Below are 19599 nucleotides of genomic sequence, written 5' to 3'. Positions count from 1 at the left end.
ATAGAAGTAAATAGAAATAAAGAAATCCCCCCTGTAAAATCAGGATGGTAGATATCTTACAGGGTAATTAGATTCAAAAACATAGAGAACCCCTCTAGGCAAAACCTTAAGTTACAAAAAAGATACACAGACAGAAATAGTTATTCTATTCAGCACAATTCTTTTCTCAGCCATTTAAAGAAATCATAATCTAACACATACCTAGCTAGATTACTTACTAAAAGTTCTAAGACTCCATTCCCGTTCTGTCCCTGGCCAGAGCAGCATACAGACAGACACAGACCCTTTGTTTCTCTCCCTCCTCCCAGCTTTTGAAAATATCTTGTCTCCTCATTGGTCATTTTGGTCAGGTGCCAGCGAGGTTACCTTTAGCTTCTTAACCCTTTACAGGTGAGAGGAGCTTTCCCCTGGCCAGGAGGGATTTCAAAGGGGTTTACCCTTCCCTTTATATTTATGACAAGCCCATTTATGTCAAATTAGTAGGTTCTGGGATGGCAGTGTGTAAAGAAGCCTGCATCAGCCAACATGCTGAAATGGCTTATACCACAAACATTCATTCATACCAAAGGGCAATTCTGACCTTAGGTTTTAGAAATGTGACTAGACTCTTTGACATGCTATACAAATAATATCTAACTAGTTGCCTGGTATTCTCTTTACAGTTTTCAGAAAATTAGTCTGCACATGCTATCGCAAATCCAAAAAGTCTCCCTTTTCTCTTGAATTGATTTTACAATTCTTTGAAGAGTGAGATATTTCTACTCTTAATACTTAGTGCAGTTCTATCTCTGAAGACCACAGTCACAAGCAAACACACACATACACACACACTCCTAAGTATAGTATTTATTTGGCTGAAAGTACATTGATTTTCTAAATAAAGGGATTGTATGGAATTATAGCAGTACCTGCTCATGCCCAGGACACAAAAGTCCAGAGGATGTCTCAGTTACAAATTTCTATTTGTAGTGGTGTTCGTAAGTGGCCATGAAAATTTTCTGCAGGTAGGAAACTAGCATGCAAGGATTCAGCCTAACTAAGGCGGAATTATTTTTGAAATATACAGTTTACTTTCTTTTCTTTTTTTTAAGAGGGCCTATAAGAAGCTCTTACTTTAAAAAAATTAAATGAATGTTTATGCATTTGGGAGTCATATTACAGAATAATCTTAAGCATATTTACCCATTAGTCTACAAATCATAACAATCCTTAGCTCTTGTGTTTCACTGGTAGATCTCAAAGCACTTTACAAAGGAATGGTCAATTTTTGTAGTTGAGAAGAAAATGTCGTTTGTTTCTCACAATCAATTATTTGTCTTTTTCATGCATGATACAACCTCCCTGGATCATTCACAAGGCCTTTAGCCTGTCCATGTTTAAATCCCTCTTGTAGATCCACTTCAGCTGCACTTCCTAACAGTGAAACAAGTTGACATCTATGTAAATTGCTCACTGTCATTCCCCTAACTTGCATCTAATTGTCTCTGTCCTTTGAGCTCCTCTGAGCAGGGACCATCCCTCTTGATTATTTGGAAAGCCCATAGCACATAATAAACATAATCATAAATAATTAATATTATAATAATGTGGGGAGGAGTATATGAATGATCTAAGGTCATAGCTAAGTGCTTCCTAAGGGCCAAATGGTCACTGGCACTACTTATGAGAGTAAGGTGATCATATAGTTTGGCTATAAAGTATTTTCATGAGCAAAACCAAAATGTCAACATTGTGTGTGATATTTTGGCCCTTATTGCCAGAATCTGATACAGTATGCAGAGTAATAAATATTTGCTTATCCTTCTTCCCATATATATATATATATATATTTATTTTTTTTTTGCAGGTTACAAAAGCCATCCCCAGTTGTCCAGGACAAATGACTCTTCATATGAAACCTCTCCTGGTGTGTGGGGGCGATGGATTTACTCATTCCAACTTTGATGGGTGCATAGATTCTGCCATATGTATTGTGGAGGCTTTAAAGACTAATTTATAAAGCTGTTTACATATCATTTTAGTTCTATGGTGAATGTTACCATGATGTTAAATTTTAGTGTATTGTTGACCTGATTGGCCTACATTTTACTTTAGAAAAAGCATCAAAAATTGCTTATATCTGTTTGAATGGAAATAAATTTTGAGGACCCTGGAATTTTGCTGTTCTACGATAAAGGAAACTTTTCTGATGGCCTGATTCCACTATCTTTTTGCCCATTGATTTCATCTGGTGTTATAAGCTGAAAAGGTAAAAGATACTTTTGAAATGTCATACTGGACAACGCAGTACCTTTAGAAAGGCCCCTAGGCATGTCTGAAAATTTTACCCTAGGAATACACAGTATTGTTAGCTCTTGATCTTTGCCCAAAACTCTCAATGAGACCCGTGCGCATAGGTGCTGGAACTGCGGGTGCTGCAGCAACTCCTGGCATGACGTGGTTTCCATTATAAACAGGGTTTACAGTTTGATTCAATGGCTCTCAGCACCCCCGCCATAAAAATTGTTCCAGCATCCCTCTGACTGGGAACCCAGCACATAGAACCTGTATAACAAGTGGCTGTAACCGTTACAAGCACACTTTTCAGATGTTGTTGCCAAAAGTTGAGCTGCTAAATCCATAGTTAGGTACCTAAATAAGTGCCCTTTTTCCCCCAGAGGTACTGAGTACCCAGCAACCCCCAGTGAAGTCAGTATTTTTGAAAAATCAGGCCATTTATTTAGGTGCCTAACCTGACTTGGGAGCCTAACTTTAGGCACCCATGTTTGAAAATCTTGGCTTACATCAAGAAGTTCTTCAGGAGCTATATAGTACATATTCCGAATAAAATCCTGTCCTTACTATCTGAAGTCATGGAGGTGACAGAGTAGAGTAATATCACCACCTAGTGTGTCCCCCAGATTAACCAATATGAACCAGCCCCCCCCCCCCACATCTCAGAGGGACCCTACTACCACCAGGGGAGGGAGGGAACACACACAGCCCACAACAACTACAAACCATCCAGCACCAAGAAGGGGGTGGGGCATCACATGGGGGTTGGCCCTGCCTGCATGCTGTGGCAAGAGCCAACACGTTAGATTAGGACCCAGGCCAGCCCTGCAGGATAGGAGCTGCTGTGGGGTGAACATGGAGGAGGCTCACTCTCCAACACCCCCAGGGGCAGGACCTGATATCCCACACCCCACTGGGGGAACACACACAGCTCCAGTTGCCATACTGCATAGGGCCCAAAATTCTTTCACCCAGCACTGCCCCCAACCATCCAACATACGTTTGACAGGTCATCCAGGTGCAGAGTGGAGTGAGTAAGGTTGATCACTGGGGCTCTGGAGAACATGGGGTGGGACACATCTCACTGCTTTTCTAAAAAGAAGCAGAATGTACTCACTGCCTAGAGTCAGCTGCATTACCCACTGGGCTAGTCAAGGATCTGAGTGTCTCTCCAAGGCAAAAGATCACGTCTGTGGAGCTATAGTGTGCCAGCCAGGATAGTTGCTGCCTACATGTCCCCATCGCTGTCCTCATCCCTGCCCCCCACACTGTTACACTGCAATCCTACCATGCAGGCAAACAGTGGCTCCCTCTCCCCTCACTGACACACTTGTGCTGCACAGCGTTGGGCCCGAATGTAATAGAAAATCCAGCATCCAGTGCAAGATGACTGATAACATTATTATTTACTTAATTAGATCATAATCTGCTTTTTGTGTTTCTTAGGTGGTATATTTATCTTTATTTATTACTAGTCAAGTAACACTGGCTTTAAATTCAGAAGATGTTACTGACAGCTTTCTGCAAGCTCAGAGAAGGATTTCTTTCTTTGCTTCTAGAGATGAAGTACCAATAAAATGTGTTGCCTACCCTAAAAGTGGTGCAACCAGAAATAAACAGCCTGTACATGTGAAAGGAAGAAAGAAGAGAGTGCTAGAAAGAATACAGGTGGACATACAAATGTACATATCTCATGTCACTAGATTTGTTACCTCATAGGATTGTCTAATATATACTTTTGCATCTGGGCTGTAAACACTAAGTTGTAACACCAAGTTAACGTCAATGAATTTAACTAACACACACAGCCAATTACTGGACCAGAAAAGAGATACACTTAAAATAGTTCAATATTTGCCAGATTAGTGGTTCAGAGAATAATGTATCATGCCTCAGTTCTTTGACCCTTTGCTGCCTGAAGAGAAGTTGATTCTTGATCCTCTTAAACAGAGCGCACTCTAGCAACTATAGAAAAGGTACAGAAGCAGCAACTAGAGAAGAATGTGCCATTGCTTTAGTGGATAACAAATGTAAAGAAAAAGTGTATAAAAGGACGTCACCGAGGAGAATTACATAACAGTGTGATAACAATAATAAAGTTGTGATGGCTTTCCAGGTTCAGAGTTAGGATATGTGGAATAGCTCAGTGGTTTGAGCATTGGCCTGCTAAATCCAGGGTTGTGGGTTCAATTCTTGAGGGGGCTATTTAAGGATCTAGGGCAAAAATTGGGGATTGGCCCTGCTTTGAGCAGGGGGTTGGACTAAATGACCTCCTGAGGTCCCCTGCAACCCTGATATGCTATGATACAGTAGCTACACTAAAAACATTAAAACTAGGGCTGTCAAGCGATTAAAAAAATTAAACGTGATTAATTGCACGATTAAATAATTAATCGCAATTAATTGCAGTGTTAAACAATAATAGAATACCATTTATTTAAATGTTTTTGATGTTTTCTACATTTTAAAATATATTGATTTCAATTACAACACAGAATTCAAAAGTGTACAGTGATCACTTTATATTTATTTTTGATTACAAGTATTTGCACTGCAAAACAAAAGAAATGGTATTTTTCAATTCACCTAGTACAAGTACTGTAGTGCAATCTCTTTATCATGAAAGTTGATTTTACAAATGTAGAATTATGTACAAAAAAAACTGCATTCAAAAATAAAACCAAGTAAAATTTTAGAGCCTGCAAGTCCACTCAGTCCTACTTCTTGCTCAGCCAATCACTCAGACAAACAAGTTTGTTTACATTTGCAGGAGATAATGCTGCCCGCTTCTTGTTTACAATGTCACCTGAAAGTGAGAAAAAGGCGTTCTCATGGCACTGTTGTAGCCAGTATTTAAGATATTTATGTGCCCGACGTGCTAAAGATTTATATGTCTCTTCATGCTTCAACCACAATTCAAGGGGACATGTGTCCATGCTGATGATGGATTCTGCTCGATAACAATCCAAACCAGTGCGGACCAACGCATGTTCATTTTCATCATCTGAGTCAGATGCCACCAACAGACTTGATTTTCTCTTTTGGTGGTTTGGGTTTTGTAGTTTCTTTTTAAAACTTCTTTAAGACTTGCTCTTTTAAGAATTCTGAAAGCATGCTCCACACCTTGTCCCAATTAGATTTTGGAAGGCACTTCAGACTCTTATACCTTTGGTTGAATGCTGTAGCTATCTTTAGAAATCTGACATTGGTACCTTCTTTGCGTTTTATCAAATCTCCAGTGAAAGTGTTTTTAAAATGAACAACATGTGCTGGGTCATCATCCAAGACTGATATAACATGAAATATATGGCAGAATGCGGGCAAAACAGAGCAGGGGACATACAATTCTCCCCCAAGGAGTTCAGTCACAAATTTAATTAACACATTATTTTTTTAACAAGCGTCATCAGCATGAAAGCATGTCCTCTGCAATGGTGGCCGAAGCATGAAGGGGCATACGAATGTTTAGCATATCTGGCACCTAAATACCTTACAATGCCGGCTACAAAAATGCTATGCAAATGCCTGTTCTCACTTCCTGGTGATATTGTAAATAAGAAGAGGGCAGCTGCATCTCCTGAAAATATAGACAAACTTGTCTGAGCAATTAGCTGAACAAGAAGTAGGACTGAGTGGACTTCTAGGCTCTGAAGTTTTACATTGTTTTGGTTCTGAGTGCACCTATGAAACAAAAAAAAAATCTACGTTTGTAAATTGCACGTTCACGACAAAGAGATTGCACTACAGTACTTGTATGAGGTGAATTGAAAAATACTATTTTTCATTTTTACAGTGCAAATATTTGTAATCAAAACCATATACACTTTGATTTCAATTACAACACGGAATACAATATATATGAAAATATACAAAAACATCCAAAATATTTAATACATTTCAATTGGTATTCAATTGTTTAACAGTGCGATTAAAACTGCAATTAATCAAGATTAATTTTTTTAATTGTGATTAATTTTTTTGAGTTAATTGTGTGAGTTAACTGCGATTAATCGACAGCCCTAATTAAAACACATATAATTTAAGTAGCCACGATTAAACTACAGTAAACTCTAGATTTAGATACTTTGTTTTGATAGACCATTTATAGACGTACAATGGCAGTGATATTTCTATGTATACATTTAAATAAACAACTAATTCAATAAGACCAGACCTGAAATAAATGAATAAAAAATTGTCTAATTTCTTTCAGAAATAACTGTCGAAATGTCAGATATTTTTAACCTACTCTAGTTCTGTGAAGTCATGTTGTAATTGGTCAGACATTTTGTGATGATAGGGTAAATTTTTAGGCCCAAATTGTGAGCTCAACTGTAAAAAGTACATGAACATTCATACAGTCACAACAACAAATGAGAATGGGAAAAGATACTAATGGGAGATAGAAAGCCTGAATTAGTCCAAACAAAAAGGCTCACTGATATAAACTTAGGGCTGTGTTAAGATCATCCTTCATAAACAAGAAAATGTGGCTTCGGAAATTAATGAACCAAAATTGATGTGTCGGATATTAGGCCTAACTGGTGGACAAAATAATGAGGAGATGGGAGATTCCACCCACCACTCACTTTTGGGTTCCTTAAAGAAAAAGAAGAAAAATAGAGACTGGGGGGTGGGGGGAGGACAGGAATGTGAAAGTACAGTTGGAGACTACTGGAGAAACTTTGCCGTCATGGCTGCTATCCCCACCATCTGGGGATCCCGGATCAGGATAACGAAAGGTGTCTTGACTAGACTGGGCCAGAGAAATGGACCCAGATGATATCTCCACCTCTACCAGCTACAGCCGAATCCCAACCACCAGCTGGGATGAAATGGAATTGGGCTTTACAATAGCAGCAGCAGCTACCTTCTTCTCAAGACAGTTTATTACCATCTAAGAGACTGTCAAACAAGGGTGTTTTTTCTTCCAAAACTCTCCAGCTAAACAGAAAGGGAACTCGGGATGCTGTTAAAATGAAAGCCTTATTCAATGTTTTACATTTCAAATATTCTTCCTTCTTTTCTTTATCTTTAATAAAAGATTAAAATAATTTTAATGGTGCATTTGCCATGGTAATAAGCAGGCTGAGGTCTCTGTATGCCAAACCGCACATCTTGTTTAGCACGGTTTAATGTTGGACAGTGATTGGGTCATGTTAACACCTTTGGCCATATATTAAATCTACATGAATACAACAGACATTCCCTACTGAAGTTAGACACTTATTTTAAAATTTTATTTTAGTTAGCCCCTCCACTAAGGCTATGTCTACACTGCACTTTCGTCGGTAAAACTTTTGTTGGCCAGGGGTGTGAAAAAGCCTGACCAACAGAAGTTTTACCGAAGAAAAACACTGGTGTGGACAGCGCTTTGAGAGTGTCTCCCGCTGACAAAGCTACCGCCCCTCGTTGGGAGTGCTCTCTCCTGCCAACAAAGAGCGGCTACACTGCGTACCCTACAGCGGCTTGGCGGTAGTGACACGGCTGTGCCGTTGTAAGGTGTGCAGTGTAGATATAGCCTAAGTCGTATTTAGCCATTTGGAAGTATTAGGTATTCTTCTGGTTTGCAGCAAGAAAAAAAAAATGTCACTCTGAGAGCAGACAAGGTGGGTAATATCTTTTATTGCACCAACTTCTGTTCGTGATACAGACAAGTTTTTGAGCCACATAGAGCTCTTCTTCAAGTCTGGTAAAGGCACTCCCAGGGTCACAGCAAGGTGGAATAGATTGTTTAGCATATTGTAAGGGACCGATCAAGGTAGAGTGGCCTGTTAACACCTCTGCAGGCATAGGACAGTTGGTGGGTGGAGACTGCACGTATGTACGTAGTTAGTATATATTCTAAGAGGCCACTCTTCCTACTGTTATTACCTCACCCACCTTGTCTCTCAAATATCCACTACAACTGCACTGCATACTCTCAAGCCAGGCCTATACGATAAACTTACATCGATATAACGACGTTGCTCAGGGATGTGAAAACTCCACATCTCGTAGTGACGCCGTTATACCGACCTAAGCCCAGGTGTTGACAGGAGTTCTGCCGTTGAGCTAGCTACTGCCTCTCCGGAAGGTGGATTAACTACACCGAAGGGAGCAGCTCTCCAAGCAGCAGAATAGCGTCTCCACTGAAGCACTACAGCAGTACTCGCACAGCTGCGTGGCTAAGTGTAGACCTGCCCTCAGAGCACACATATTAGCCCATGTGTCCAAGAAGTTACTACCACTCAGACTGCTTTTTCTTAATAAGACCCTGCATCTTTTGGGGGTATCTGAAAGCTCTGACAAGAAGCCAATATCGAATACAACAATGAAATCACTATGGTTTCTTTCTTTAATAGTGTCCGTTACTAATGTTACATTGTAAGTTACACTAAACCTAAACATTTTCTTAAACTTTAGCTTTTATGAAGTATCTAAATATGCTTCATAGCACTTCTGCTTTTAATATCAAAGTATTTCTGTTAGGTATATCTATTTAAACAAACAAAAACCTGGACATGTGCAGCACCGTACAAATCACAAAGGAAGCCAGACTTCAAATGGTCCATGTTGTTTAAAGAACAGGAGTACTTGTGGCACCTTAGAGACTAACCAATTTATTTGAGCATAAACTTTCGTGAGCTACAGCTCACTTCATTGGATGCATATTGTGGAAAGTGTAGAAGATCTTTTTATGTACACACAAAGCATGAAAAAATACCTCCTCCCACCCCACTCTCCTGCTGGTAATAGCTTATCTCCCACCCCACTCTCCTGCTGGTAATAGATTATTTAGAGTGATCACTTTAGATAAGCTATTACCAGCAGGAGAGTGGGGAGGGAGGAGGTATTTTTTCATGCTTTCTGTGTATATAAAAAGATCTTCTACACTTTCCACAGTATGCATCCGATGAAGTGAGCTGTAGCTCACGAAAGCTTATGCTCAAATAAATTGGTTAGTCTCTAAGGTGCCAAAAGTACTCCTTTTCTTTTTGCGAATACAGACTAACACGGCTGTTACTCTGAAACCTGTCATGTTTAAAAGACCATTGAGACCAAGCTGTGGAACTTTCTCATGAAACCTATTGCCAGGAATAGTGGAAAGCGTTGTAAACGTGCCCATGTCACTCTTGGAGGAGCAACGCATGGACACAACACTTCAAATTCCAAACAAGAACTTCAAAAAAATTAAAAATACAGAGCAGCTGCAAAACACTGATCACTTTTGAAATAAATGTATTCAAGTGAGAAATGAATTCAGTTGTTACTTGATTTAATACACACTGACTAGTAAGCACAGTCTTAGTTGAAATGAACCTTTGTGATGCAGCGTTGAAGAAGCTTTATTTATAAACTGGTTTCAGAGTAACAGCCGTGTTAGTCTGTATTCGCAAAAAGAAAAGGAGTACTTGTGGCACCTTAGAGACTAACCAATTTATTAGAGCATAAGCTTTCGTGAGCTACAGCTCACTTCATCAGATGCATATCGTGGAAACTGCAGCAGACTTTATATATACACAGAGAATATGAAACAATATCTCCTCCCACCCCACTGTCCTGCTGGTAATAGCTTATCTAAAGTGATCATCAGGTGGGCCATTTCCAGCACAAATCCAGGTTTTCTCACCCTCCACCCCCCCACACAAATTCACTCTCCTGCTGGTGATAGCCCATCCAAAGTGACAACTCTTGTAAAGTTGTCTTGTTACCAACTTGGAAATACTGTTCTGCGATTCAATCAGGGTACATTCTCTCTTCAGAACAGGAATTCCTTAGAATTTATTTTCTCCATTAGAATATGATATCACCAGAAATCAAGAGCAATATAACATGGTTGTTAAAATGGACTTCGATTGAAATATATGAATGGTGTATTTGAAGACCAATTTCCTTAAAAGCTGAGCGATTTTGAATTGGATGGTTTTAACTGGGAAGGAAATCACTATCTCACGGAGGAATATAAATCCATTCACCCTTCACTTTTTTTTAAACATAATTTGTCACATCAACTTTAATTACCAAAGCCATTTGTTTTAACGAGGGCTTTTCTCCCTCACATCCCGTCTCCTTTTTCATCCTGTATTGAAGCCACAAAATGCTGAATTTGTGACTTGTCAATAGTTTCCTCTGCAACAAACCATGGAGTCATAAACACAAGATAATGACTTCACTGCATTTTCAAGCAGAAAGAGGAACTGAACTACAAGGGGAAATGCCCTAATTAGAAAGCACACCTTACATAGTAGTAAAGGGAATCCAGGAAAAGTAAGCACCCCCCTCTGTATTCCTTGAGCACCCAGATCTCCAGCTGAATTTATAAGGAGCTTGGGTGAGCAAAGAATATAGTATGCCTCATGTACCTGTACTCAGCTATGCTGTCCTTTCAATTTTGCTTTATGCAAGCCCCTTTTTAAAGGAATCTTTGTGAAGAATGTTATGGAGTGAATGCAGTTACTCAGAATTTGATTAAGTAAACCGCCTACATTTATATATTTAGAACCAGTTGTGTCATTAAATCTCCAATAAGGAAATTAAAGTACCAAAATCCAGACCCTGCTGCTTGGAAGAAAAAGAGAGAGAGCGATATTTATATTGTATCACCATACAAGAATTTAGGTATTTTCCCTTCCTTTATAAAATTGTTTGCCCTAGAATTCTTGTGAGAGTCAGCAGTCATTTCTGACTAGGATCAGCTGTACATGTATCAGTTACACGTAGCTGGCAAGCAAAAATTTTGCACTGTTAAAGGAAGATGGTTGCTGTATAAAGCTGTTCTTAGAAATTAAGCAACAGAGAAAGTGCTGAGAACAGGAATATCCTCAGACAATTGTATTGTGTGGAATTGCCAGCTAAGAAATGACGCATGACGAGGGTTGGGTTGAAATCTGATAACTGCATACCTCTGTTGTGTTGTATGACAAGGCCACATACTGCCGGGACTTGATAAAGTGTAGTTGTCATAATTTAGGAGAGGGGGGAAAGTCTATTTTGGTGGGGAAAGGTACTTTGTATTATTATGTATAAACAAAAAGATACAAAGTAGTTGTATCTACAGATAAATTCATCACAGGTATCTTATTCACTAAGAAAAAAGATTTTAAATGGTCATTAACGTTAGTGTTCATTCTAGTCAGTTTAATTAATGAAATTTAAAGTCTTTGGCCCATTTAAGACCCTAAAGCTCATAATAGCTTTTATCACAATGTGTAAATCAAAGTAAGACCTCAATCATGCGGAGACTTATGCACATGCTTAACTTTACATGTGTATAGACATCAGTGAATCTACTTGTGCGTACCCATCTTCGCAGGACTGTGACCTATGTTACCACTCAGGCTGACGAAGTAGTCTGTGTTGCAGCATCTGCTCAGTGGTGTCTCAAATTACATGCTCATACTACATTGCAGTAAGATGGTAGCTCTTACCAAGAGCCACCAACATGTACTGTTTGTTACAGGCATGCTGAAAACAATCACAACCTGAAAATGATCCGGAACATGAATTTTGAATATATAGTATGTCTTTGAATCTTGTACTCCTCTGCACCTGTAAAACTGAGGAAGCACAGAGCCACAGAACTGATCTCCCCTTTCTGAGTCATTGCTTTGACCTCTTTGGGAGACAGGGCCAGTGCCAAAGCAGAACAGCCAGGCATCATGAGAGGTACTTCTAATAGAAGGCGGAGATTGGCAGGAATATCAGGGGCAATTCAGACAGCTGGACCTGTCTGCACTTCCCTCCTCTCCAGAGCCTACTCATTTCTTGTCTCTGCTGCATAGCCATTGGTTGACCATGCCTTCTTACATGGTAAGTTATACTGCTGCATGTAGGGAAAATACCATGTAAAGTCACGTGTTGCTTAGACACCTCTACCTTGTCTCTTGCAATGTACCCACAACAATGCAGCTATTGTGTAGAGACCACAGAGAGTAAGTGTAGCTACACTATAGGGGAAGGATATTACCACATAGTTGTCTTTCCCCTCTTTGTAACCCTTAGCCCCTTTCTGATGATGTCTGCTTCCTTCCCCACTGTGCAATGGAGAGGAACAGATAGCTATCATTTAGTAAATACATTTTTAAGAAGCTAAAAACCAAATTCTGATGTCATACAACCATTCACAACTCCTGTTGACTTCAGTGACTCAAAGGTATGAGTTGCAGTGTGCAAAATCTTTCCAATAAAATTGAAAATCCTGAAATTCAACATTTTTGCATGTTGTTAAGAACTGTAAAACAGGCTCATTTTTGTGGAAAATTTTGCTATGATAGGCACATTTCTTAGCAAAAAGGGAAGTGTTCCTCGTACAAATGGGACCCTTTGTCCAAGTGAGGATGGATTTGAAGAGACAGGCTAACATTTGCTTTTTCACTTATTTTTGATTGGAAAAGAGCCATCTCATTGAAATGGCAACTAAAGCCAAATCTGAAACTGTTAAATGCAGAACATTTTGTACAAAATCCTGGAAAACAGAAACTGAGAAGATAATACTGCAACTACTGTGGTTTTTCCTTTGTGAGAGTGAGACCTAGTATTTTGAAAATCTCAACTATAAAGAGTAAGTCAAAAATCTCCCCCAAATGAAATAATTAAAATTAAGATTGCTAATTGTGGTAGCAATGCCTTCTATTAGAGACAGACTAGAATACCGCAAGCCAAAGATAGATAAGGGGAAATGATTATGATCCCATCCTCCCAGCAATCTGATTACTATGGTCATTATTAGACCTCAAAATATCTGATTGCTTTTATGATGAGATTACTGGTTCTGTGGATGAAGGGAAAGCAGTGGATGTATTGTTTCTTGACTTTAGCAAAGCTTTTGACACGGTCTCCCACAGTATTCTTGTCAGCAAGTTAAGGAAGTATGGGCTGGATGAATGCACTATAAGGTGGGTAGAAAGCTGGCTAGATTGTCGGGCTCAACGGGTAGTGATCAATGGCTCCATGTCTAGTTGGCAGCCGGTGTCAAGTGGAGTACCCCAAGGGTCGGTCCTGGGGCCGGTTTTGTTCAATATCTTCATAAATGATCTGGAGGATGGTGTGGATTGCACTCTCAGCAAATTTGTGGGTGATACTAAACTGGGAGGAGTGGTAGATACGCTGGAGGGGAGGGATAGGATACAGAAGGACCTAGACAAATTGGAGGATTGGGCCAAAAGAAATCTGATGAGGTTCAATAAGGATAAGTGCAGGGTCCTGCACTTAGGACGGAAGAACCCAATGCACAGCTACAGACTAGGGACCGAATGGCTAGGCAGCTGTTCTGCAGAAAAGGACCTAGGGGTGACAGTGGACAAGAAGCTGGATATGAGTCAGCAGTGTGCCCTTGTTGCCAAGAAGGCCAATGGCATTTTGGGATGTATAAGTAGGGGCATAGCGAGCAGATCGAGGGACGTGATCGTTCCCCTCTATTCGACATTGGTGAGGCCTCATCTGGAGTACTGTGTCCAGTTTTGGGCCCCACACTTCAAGAAGGATGTGGATAAATTGGAGAGAGTCCAGCGAAGGGCAACAAAAATGATTAGGGGACTGGAACACATGACTTATGAGGAGAAGCTGAGGGAGCTGGGATTGTTTAGCCTGCAGAAGAGAAGAATGAGGGGGGATTTGATAGCTGCTTTCAACTACCTGAAAGGGGGTTCCAAAGAGGATGGCTCTAGACTGTTCTCAATGGTAGCAGATGACAGAACGAGGAGTAATGGTCTCAAGTTGCAGTGGGGGAGGTTTAGATTGGATATTAGGAAAAACTTTTTCACTAAGAGGGTGGTGAAACACTGGAATGCGTTACCTAGGGAGGTGGTAACCTTCCTTAGAGGTTTTTAAGGTCAGGCTTGACAAAGCCCTGGCTGGGATGATTTAACTGGGAATTGGTCCTGCTTCGAGCAGGGGGTTGGACTAGATGACCTTCTGGGGTCCCTTCCAACCCTGATATTCTATGGTTCTATGATTCTATGATAGTATAAAAGACATAGATTTTTTAAGGCCAGAAGGGATTATTCTGATCATCTAGTCTGACCTTCAGTCATGACTGGTCCCATGTTCTGACCTGCAATGTTATGATTGTTCACCAGTTAGCTTACAAATTGACAAATGACCACTCTAGAATTAGAATAAATTCATATTTTTTTTACAAAAAATAAAGTCACAGGAATGGAAATATGGACAAAATATTAATATATCTTTTTAATATTTAACTCATTATTCCTTGTGAGAAAAAACCGTATCTGCAATCAACTAATCAAGAATAAATTTAAGCCAAAATATTGTCATCTGGTCAGATTTATTCCATATTAGTCTTTCAATAGCTGATGGAAATGATATCCTAGCTTCCTTTCCATTTCTCCCTTATCTATCAATCCTTTCAAATTAAACCTGTCCAACACGTTCAAAAGATGAGCCAGGGAGCTTAAATTCATTACTCTACTAAACACCAAAAATCATGGACTGAGCAGAGATATTGGATTTATTATTTATTACAACAATCTGTAGCCCACTAACTCCTTTTTTTTCCTATAACTGCAGAGGTGTTAACAGGCCGCTCTATCTTGAAAGGTCCCTTCCAAAATGTGCTAACTACTTATGCTAAACAATCTGTTTCACCTCACATTTTGCTGTGACTCTGGGAGTTCCTTTCCTAGACGTGAAGAAGAGCAGAAGTTGGTCCCATAAAAGCTATTACCTCACCCACCTTGACTCTCAAACAAACCAAACACCAAGACTCAGTCTCCTTTGATCATTTTAACCATTATGTTTAGGAGAAATTGGAAACCTTTCTGAAGGGTTTTTTTTCCCCTTTGTTCTCTAGATTGTCTGTAGCTGAGAGGGACATGACAGATGTTCTAGAGGATTTGAAACCACAATATTTTGTACTCTAGTCTCACATCATTATTATCCTCACTCTACAAAGGGGAAAAAACAAGTCACAAAGAGATTGACTTCCCCACAGGAAGGCCAGTACTTGGTGACGATACTTCAGAGGCCACTAGATGTAGTTGAAAGGAGAGTTGCAGGATCTTTCAAGGGCACTGAAGAGACTAGTCAGATAAATTTCCTGCACTTTTGCCTGGTTAAGCATAACCTTCAGTTTATGAGACAGGTAAATCAGGTAGAACCTGGCTCCCAGTATGGTACCTCAAGGCTACCCTTCCTCACTAAATGCAGCAGTTAATACCTTTTCATCTTTTTTCCCCTCAACATATACCTCCAACGCAGAAACTCCAGAGGACTTAGAGATTTAAAAAACAGATATTACTCAGTATTGTTAGCACAAGATCGTGACATTCAGGGCTCGGCTACACTTGCGAGTTACAGTGCAATAAAGGAGCTCCAGGCTCACTAGCTCACTACCCATCCACACTGGCAAGGCACGTAGAGTGGCAAGTGGAATAACATTTGCTGCGCCCTCACTGGAGCACCACGGCACCAGTGTGAATGAGGTGTTGCTTTACTGTGCTCTGATCAGCCTCCGGAAACATCCCATAATCCCCTTAAGTCAAGTGGCCACTCTTGTCATTGTTTGGAATTGGCTGTAGGAATGCAGAAATGCCCTTTGAAAGCTCCGTTTCTGACAGCCAGCTGCTTATCTGCTCCGAGACAAAGCAACCATCAGTGTGGAATGCTGTGAGAGAGAGAGAGAGGCGGGGGTGGGGGGGCAAGTGTGGTCTGCTGCTGTCTGAACTTACAAGACAGCACGCTGACATGTTCTCCCACCAAAAACCCACTCTCTCTCCTCCCACCTACACACAACACACTCCCTGTCACATTCCACCCCACCCCACCCCCATTTGAAAAGCACGTTGCAGCCACTTGCATGCTGGGATAGCTGCCCATAATGCACCACTCCCATTGCTGCTGCAAGTGCCACAAATGTGGCCACACCAGTGCACTTGAAGCTGTCAGACTGCAGCACTTTCCCTACTGCGCTCTATGAAGGCTGGTTTAATTCAAGTTTCAGAGTAACAGCCGTGTTAGTCTGTATTCACAAAAAGAAAAGGAGTACTTGTGGCACCTTAGAGACTAACCAATTTATTTGAGCATGAGCTTTCGTGAGCTACAGCTCACTTCATCGGATGCATACCGTGGAAACTGCAGCAGACATTATATACACACAGAGATCATGAAACAATACCTCCTCCCACCCCACTGTCCTCTGTGTGTATATAATGTCTGCTGCAGTTTCCACGATATGCATCCGATGAAGTGAGCTGTAGCTCACGAAAGCTCATGCTCAAATAAATTGGTTAGTCTCTAAGGTGCCACAAGTACTCCTTTTCGGTTTAATTCAAAGCGCTCTACATCTGCAAGTGTAGCCATGCCCTCAGAGAGGGCCTAGTATACCATTTGGTTAGATAGTGGTGTGAGCTCAGGAGCTGGATTGGGTGAGGTCACACTTGCCTGATGGGCAGGTACTTTTTCCTTGAGTCTGCCATTTTGTGCCCCAGAATATAACCTTTCACTTTAAAGGTCCTTATGCTTGCAAAAAAAACTTCAGAAGAAGTGATGTCTGCCTAGTCTGCAGACACCCTGAAATGATAGCTCAGAGAGGAATGTACTGACCCTTTTAATCTCACAGCATGTTGATTCCGGAACCTAATGGTGCTGATTTAAATATTGATACTGTTAGGAGGATAATCACATTATGAACATCTTCACAATCTACTCTGAGCAGTGTCTCTTTTTGGCATCACAGATAGGGCATGGGTAGGTATGCCAAGGGCCTAGTCCCTTTGTAGCACCCCCTCAGGTCATGGCAGGGCCATGTACTTACTCAAGTTACAGTGATCCAGGTTCGGGCACTTAGCATTATCAGCCCAAGATCAGAAATTCAGCTCTCCAGCTGAGTTTTTTAGAGGTTTACCGCCTCCAGAGTTGAGAGGCAACAACAACAAAAAGTCTTAAAGAAGCCACCATTCACTTTTCCTTCAAGGGAGCCAGAGGCAAGCCACATTCCAGCTTAACATTCTCTCATCAATCATCAGGGAGCATCTGGTGGTCGTTGTTAAAAGTGCAACTCACCTTCCTCTGAGGGAGCTCAGACAGTCCATAGGCATGGCAGCAGACTCTACCCTCTCTCCATACCCTCCCTCATGAGCTGGAATGATCAGGAATTTACTGTCCTCCCAGAGCTACCCACTGGTAGCATCTTCCCACTTTGAACTCTTCCTCCAGTCCTGACATGCCTGCAGGTGTGGTGGGGCAGGGCCACTCAAGCCCATAGCAACACTTTAACCCCTTCCTGCCTGCTGCAGAGTTATATTCCACTTATTTCTTTCTGATCACTGTGTGCACCAGTGTCAGGGCATCCTGTTCAGGATCCTGTGGATGCTGAAATGTTCCTAGTCTGAGTTGTAATAAAAACTTGTGACCAGCTGATAAGACAGGCAAAAATACAGGCTACATAACAGACAGGCTTCTGTTCCCTCTGAGAATTCCCCATTCTCCTCTCGGCTACAGCCACTACTTTGACAATGAATAGCCACTTTCTCTTTGAAGTATCAGCACCCCCAACCCAATAACAACAATCTCTACCAGCCTCCCACATAGGAAGAGCAGCACAAGCAACACCCACACTAAGCTCTCAAGAACAGCACTTAAGGCATGAGAAAGATGGCTCGGCATCAGGGCACTAGCTGGGAAATCAGGAGATGTGAGTGCAGCTGCTGGTTCTACCTCAGACTAGCTGTGTGACCTGAGATAAGTCACTTAATCTATCTGTACCTCAGCATCCACTGCTTAATTGGGAAGAATACTACCTCCCTGCCTCTCGGCATAAACTCTCTAGTGTTTGTGAGTTGCTCAGATACTAGGTGATGGTGCCATGCATAGACATATGGGGACAATGGAGTGGGTGTCTGCCTTCACTGGCTAGAGTAGAAGGAAAGAAGATTGGCCCACTGCCAGGAGTGGGGACAGATATCTTCCTTGTAGAGGTGAATGGTTTGAGGCCATAATATGGGGGGAAATTTGGAGAGGAGGGTGGTTAGGAGTTTTCACTGGGGAGTGGCATGTGATTGTAACCTAGCACCAAGGCATGAACTCAACCAGTCTGCTCCTAATCCATATACACCGTGTACATTTGCTGAAGCTCCTATCATCTGGTAGATCTTAGAGGTTAATTCCTACATCTTACAACCTTCACTCACTACACTGGGGTGGGGAAACTACGGCCCGCAGGCTGCATCCAGCCCTCAGACCTTTTAATCTGGCCCTCGAGGAGTGGGGTCGGGAGCTTGGCCCCCTCCGGCGCTCCAGCCAGGTAGCAGGGTCTGCAGCTTGCCCCACTCCAGTGTGTTTAGGACCTGCGTGAGGGCATGCATGTTACTGCGGCTGCACAACCCAAATGTGCCTCACGCAACATCAGAGCCTGGAACATGCAAGCTCACATGCCTGCTACTTGTTGGCTTAGGTGACTCTGCTGTTTTCATATTGTTAATTTTCCATTGCTGAGGATAAAACAAAGAGTAACTGGCCAGGGAGTGCCAGCTGCATTGTTCGCATTAATCAAAAAGGGTGTGGAAAGGGGGCAAGTTTGGTTTGGTTTAATTATTGTAATATGTTACATATGTATATTTGTATGTATATTTATACTAGTAAGTAAGATTTAACGTTTATTTTCACTAAAATGTATCTTTTAAAAAAATAATATTTGAATATCTCTGAATTGTTAATTTCATGGGCATTCATGGCCCACCATACAATTTCCATACCCAGATGTGGTTCTCAGGCCAAAAAGTTTGCCCACCCCTACACTCATTGTCTGCTTGTAAAATTTCAGCAACATGGCCTTGTGCATGCTTTTTCACTTTACTTTAAAAAATAAAATAAACTAAGACCAAACCCCAGACTGAGTTGAGTCGCTGTTCAGTGGACAGGTAGCATTTCTGAAATTTATAGGCTGCACGATTTTTCTATTAAAGGCTAAATAAATCATAATGTTTTCAGATGGGTTTAAAAAACACACCTTAGCTCTTTAGAGTAATGCTTATAAATTGTGTATCAGAGTTGCATCAACATGTCACCATAAATCTGCTCATCCATAAGAAATGTTCAAAGATCAGGGGGAGGGGTGTGGAGGGGGAAAAAGCAAAAACTGGCAAGGAGGGGAGAAGGGGAAAAAAGACCAGACTTTAAACTACAGGTTTCGAATATGGCACTGATGATCAAATAAAAGCAAAAATGAGACAAACCATATTTTTCTTTGTGAGGACTCTAACTCCTGTTCTATAAGTCTATAAGTTGAAAGAAAATAATTTCACCACTTTAAAAAGAAACAAAATTAGAGAGAGGAACTTGCACACAAAGTACCCAGGGACTTCTGTGTGCAACCATCATGCTGTG

At 41.0% G+C, this 19599-nt stretch overlaps 2 protein-coding genes across 5 annotated transcripts in view; both read left to right on the top strand.

Moving 5' to 3' along the window:
* Positions 1-2197, top strand: part of RNLS (renalase, FAD dependent amine oxidase) — a 144745-nt gene extending 142548 nt beyond the window's left edge. For all 4 annotated transcript variants that reach the window (XM_073353770.2, XM_073353765.2, XM_073353766.2 and 1 more), the window contains one exon: positions 1847-2197. In XM_073353770.2, the coding sequence (XP_073209871.1) occupies positions 1847-1999 (153 nt within the window). In that variant the 3' untranslated portion in view covers positions 2000-2197. The remainder of the gene's footprint in view (positions 1-1846) is intronic.
* The window catches only part of ATAD1 (ATPase family AAA domain containing 1), a 448477-nt gene that overhangs the window by 167513 nt on the left and 261365 nt on the right, over positions 1-19599 (top strand). The window lies entirely within an intron of this gene.

This window comes from Lepidochelys kempii, chromosome 7, assembly GCF_965140285.1.
Source record: "Lepidochelys kempii isolate rLepKem1 chromosome 7, rLepKem1.hap1, whole genome shotgun sequence".
NCBI lineage: Eukaryota > Metazoa > Chordata > Testudines > Cheloniidae > Lepidochelys > Lepidochelys kempii.
Note: the sequence above shows the minus strand (reverse complement) of the source record. Positions and strands in the feature narration are given on the sequence as shown.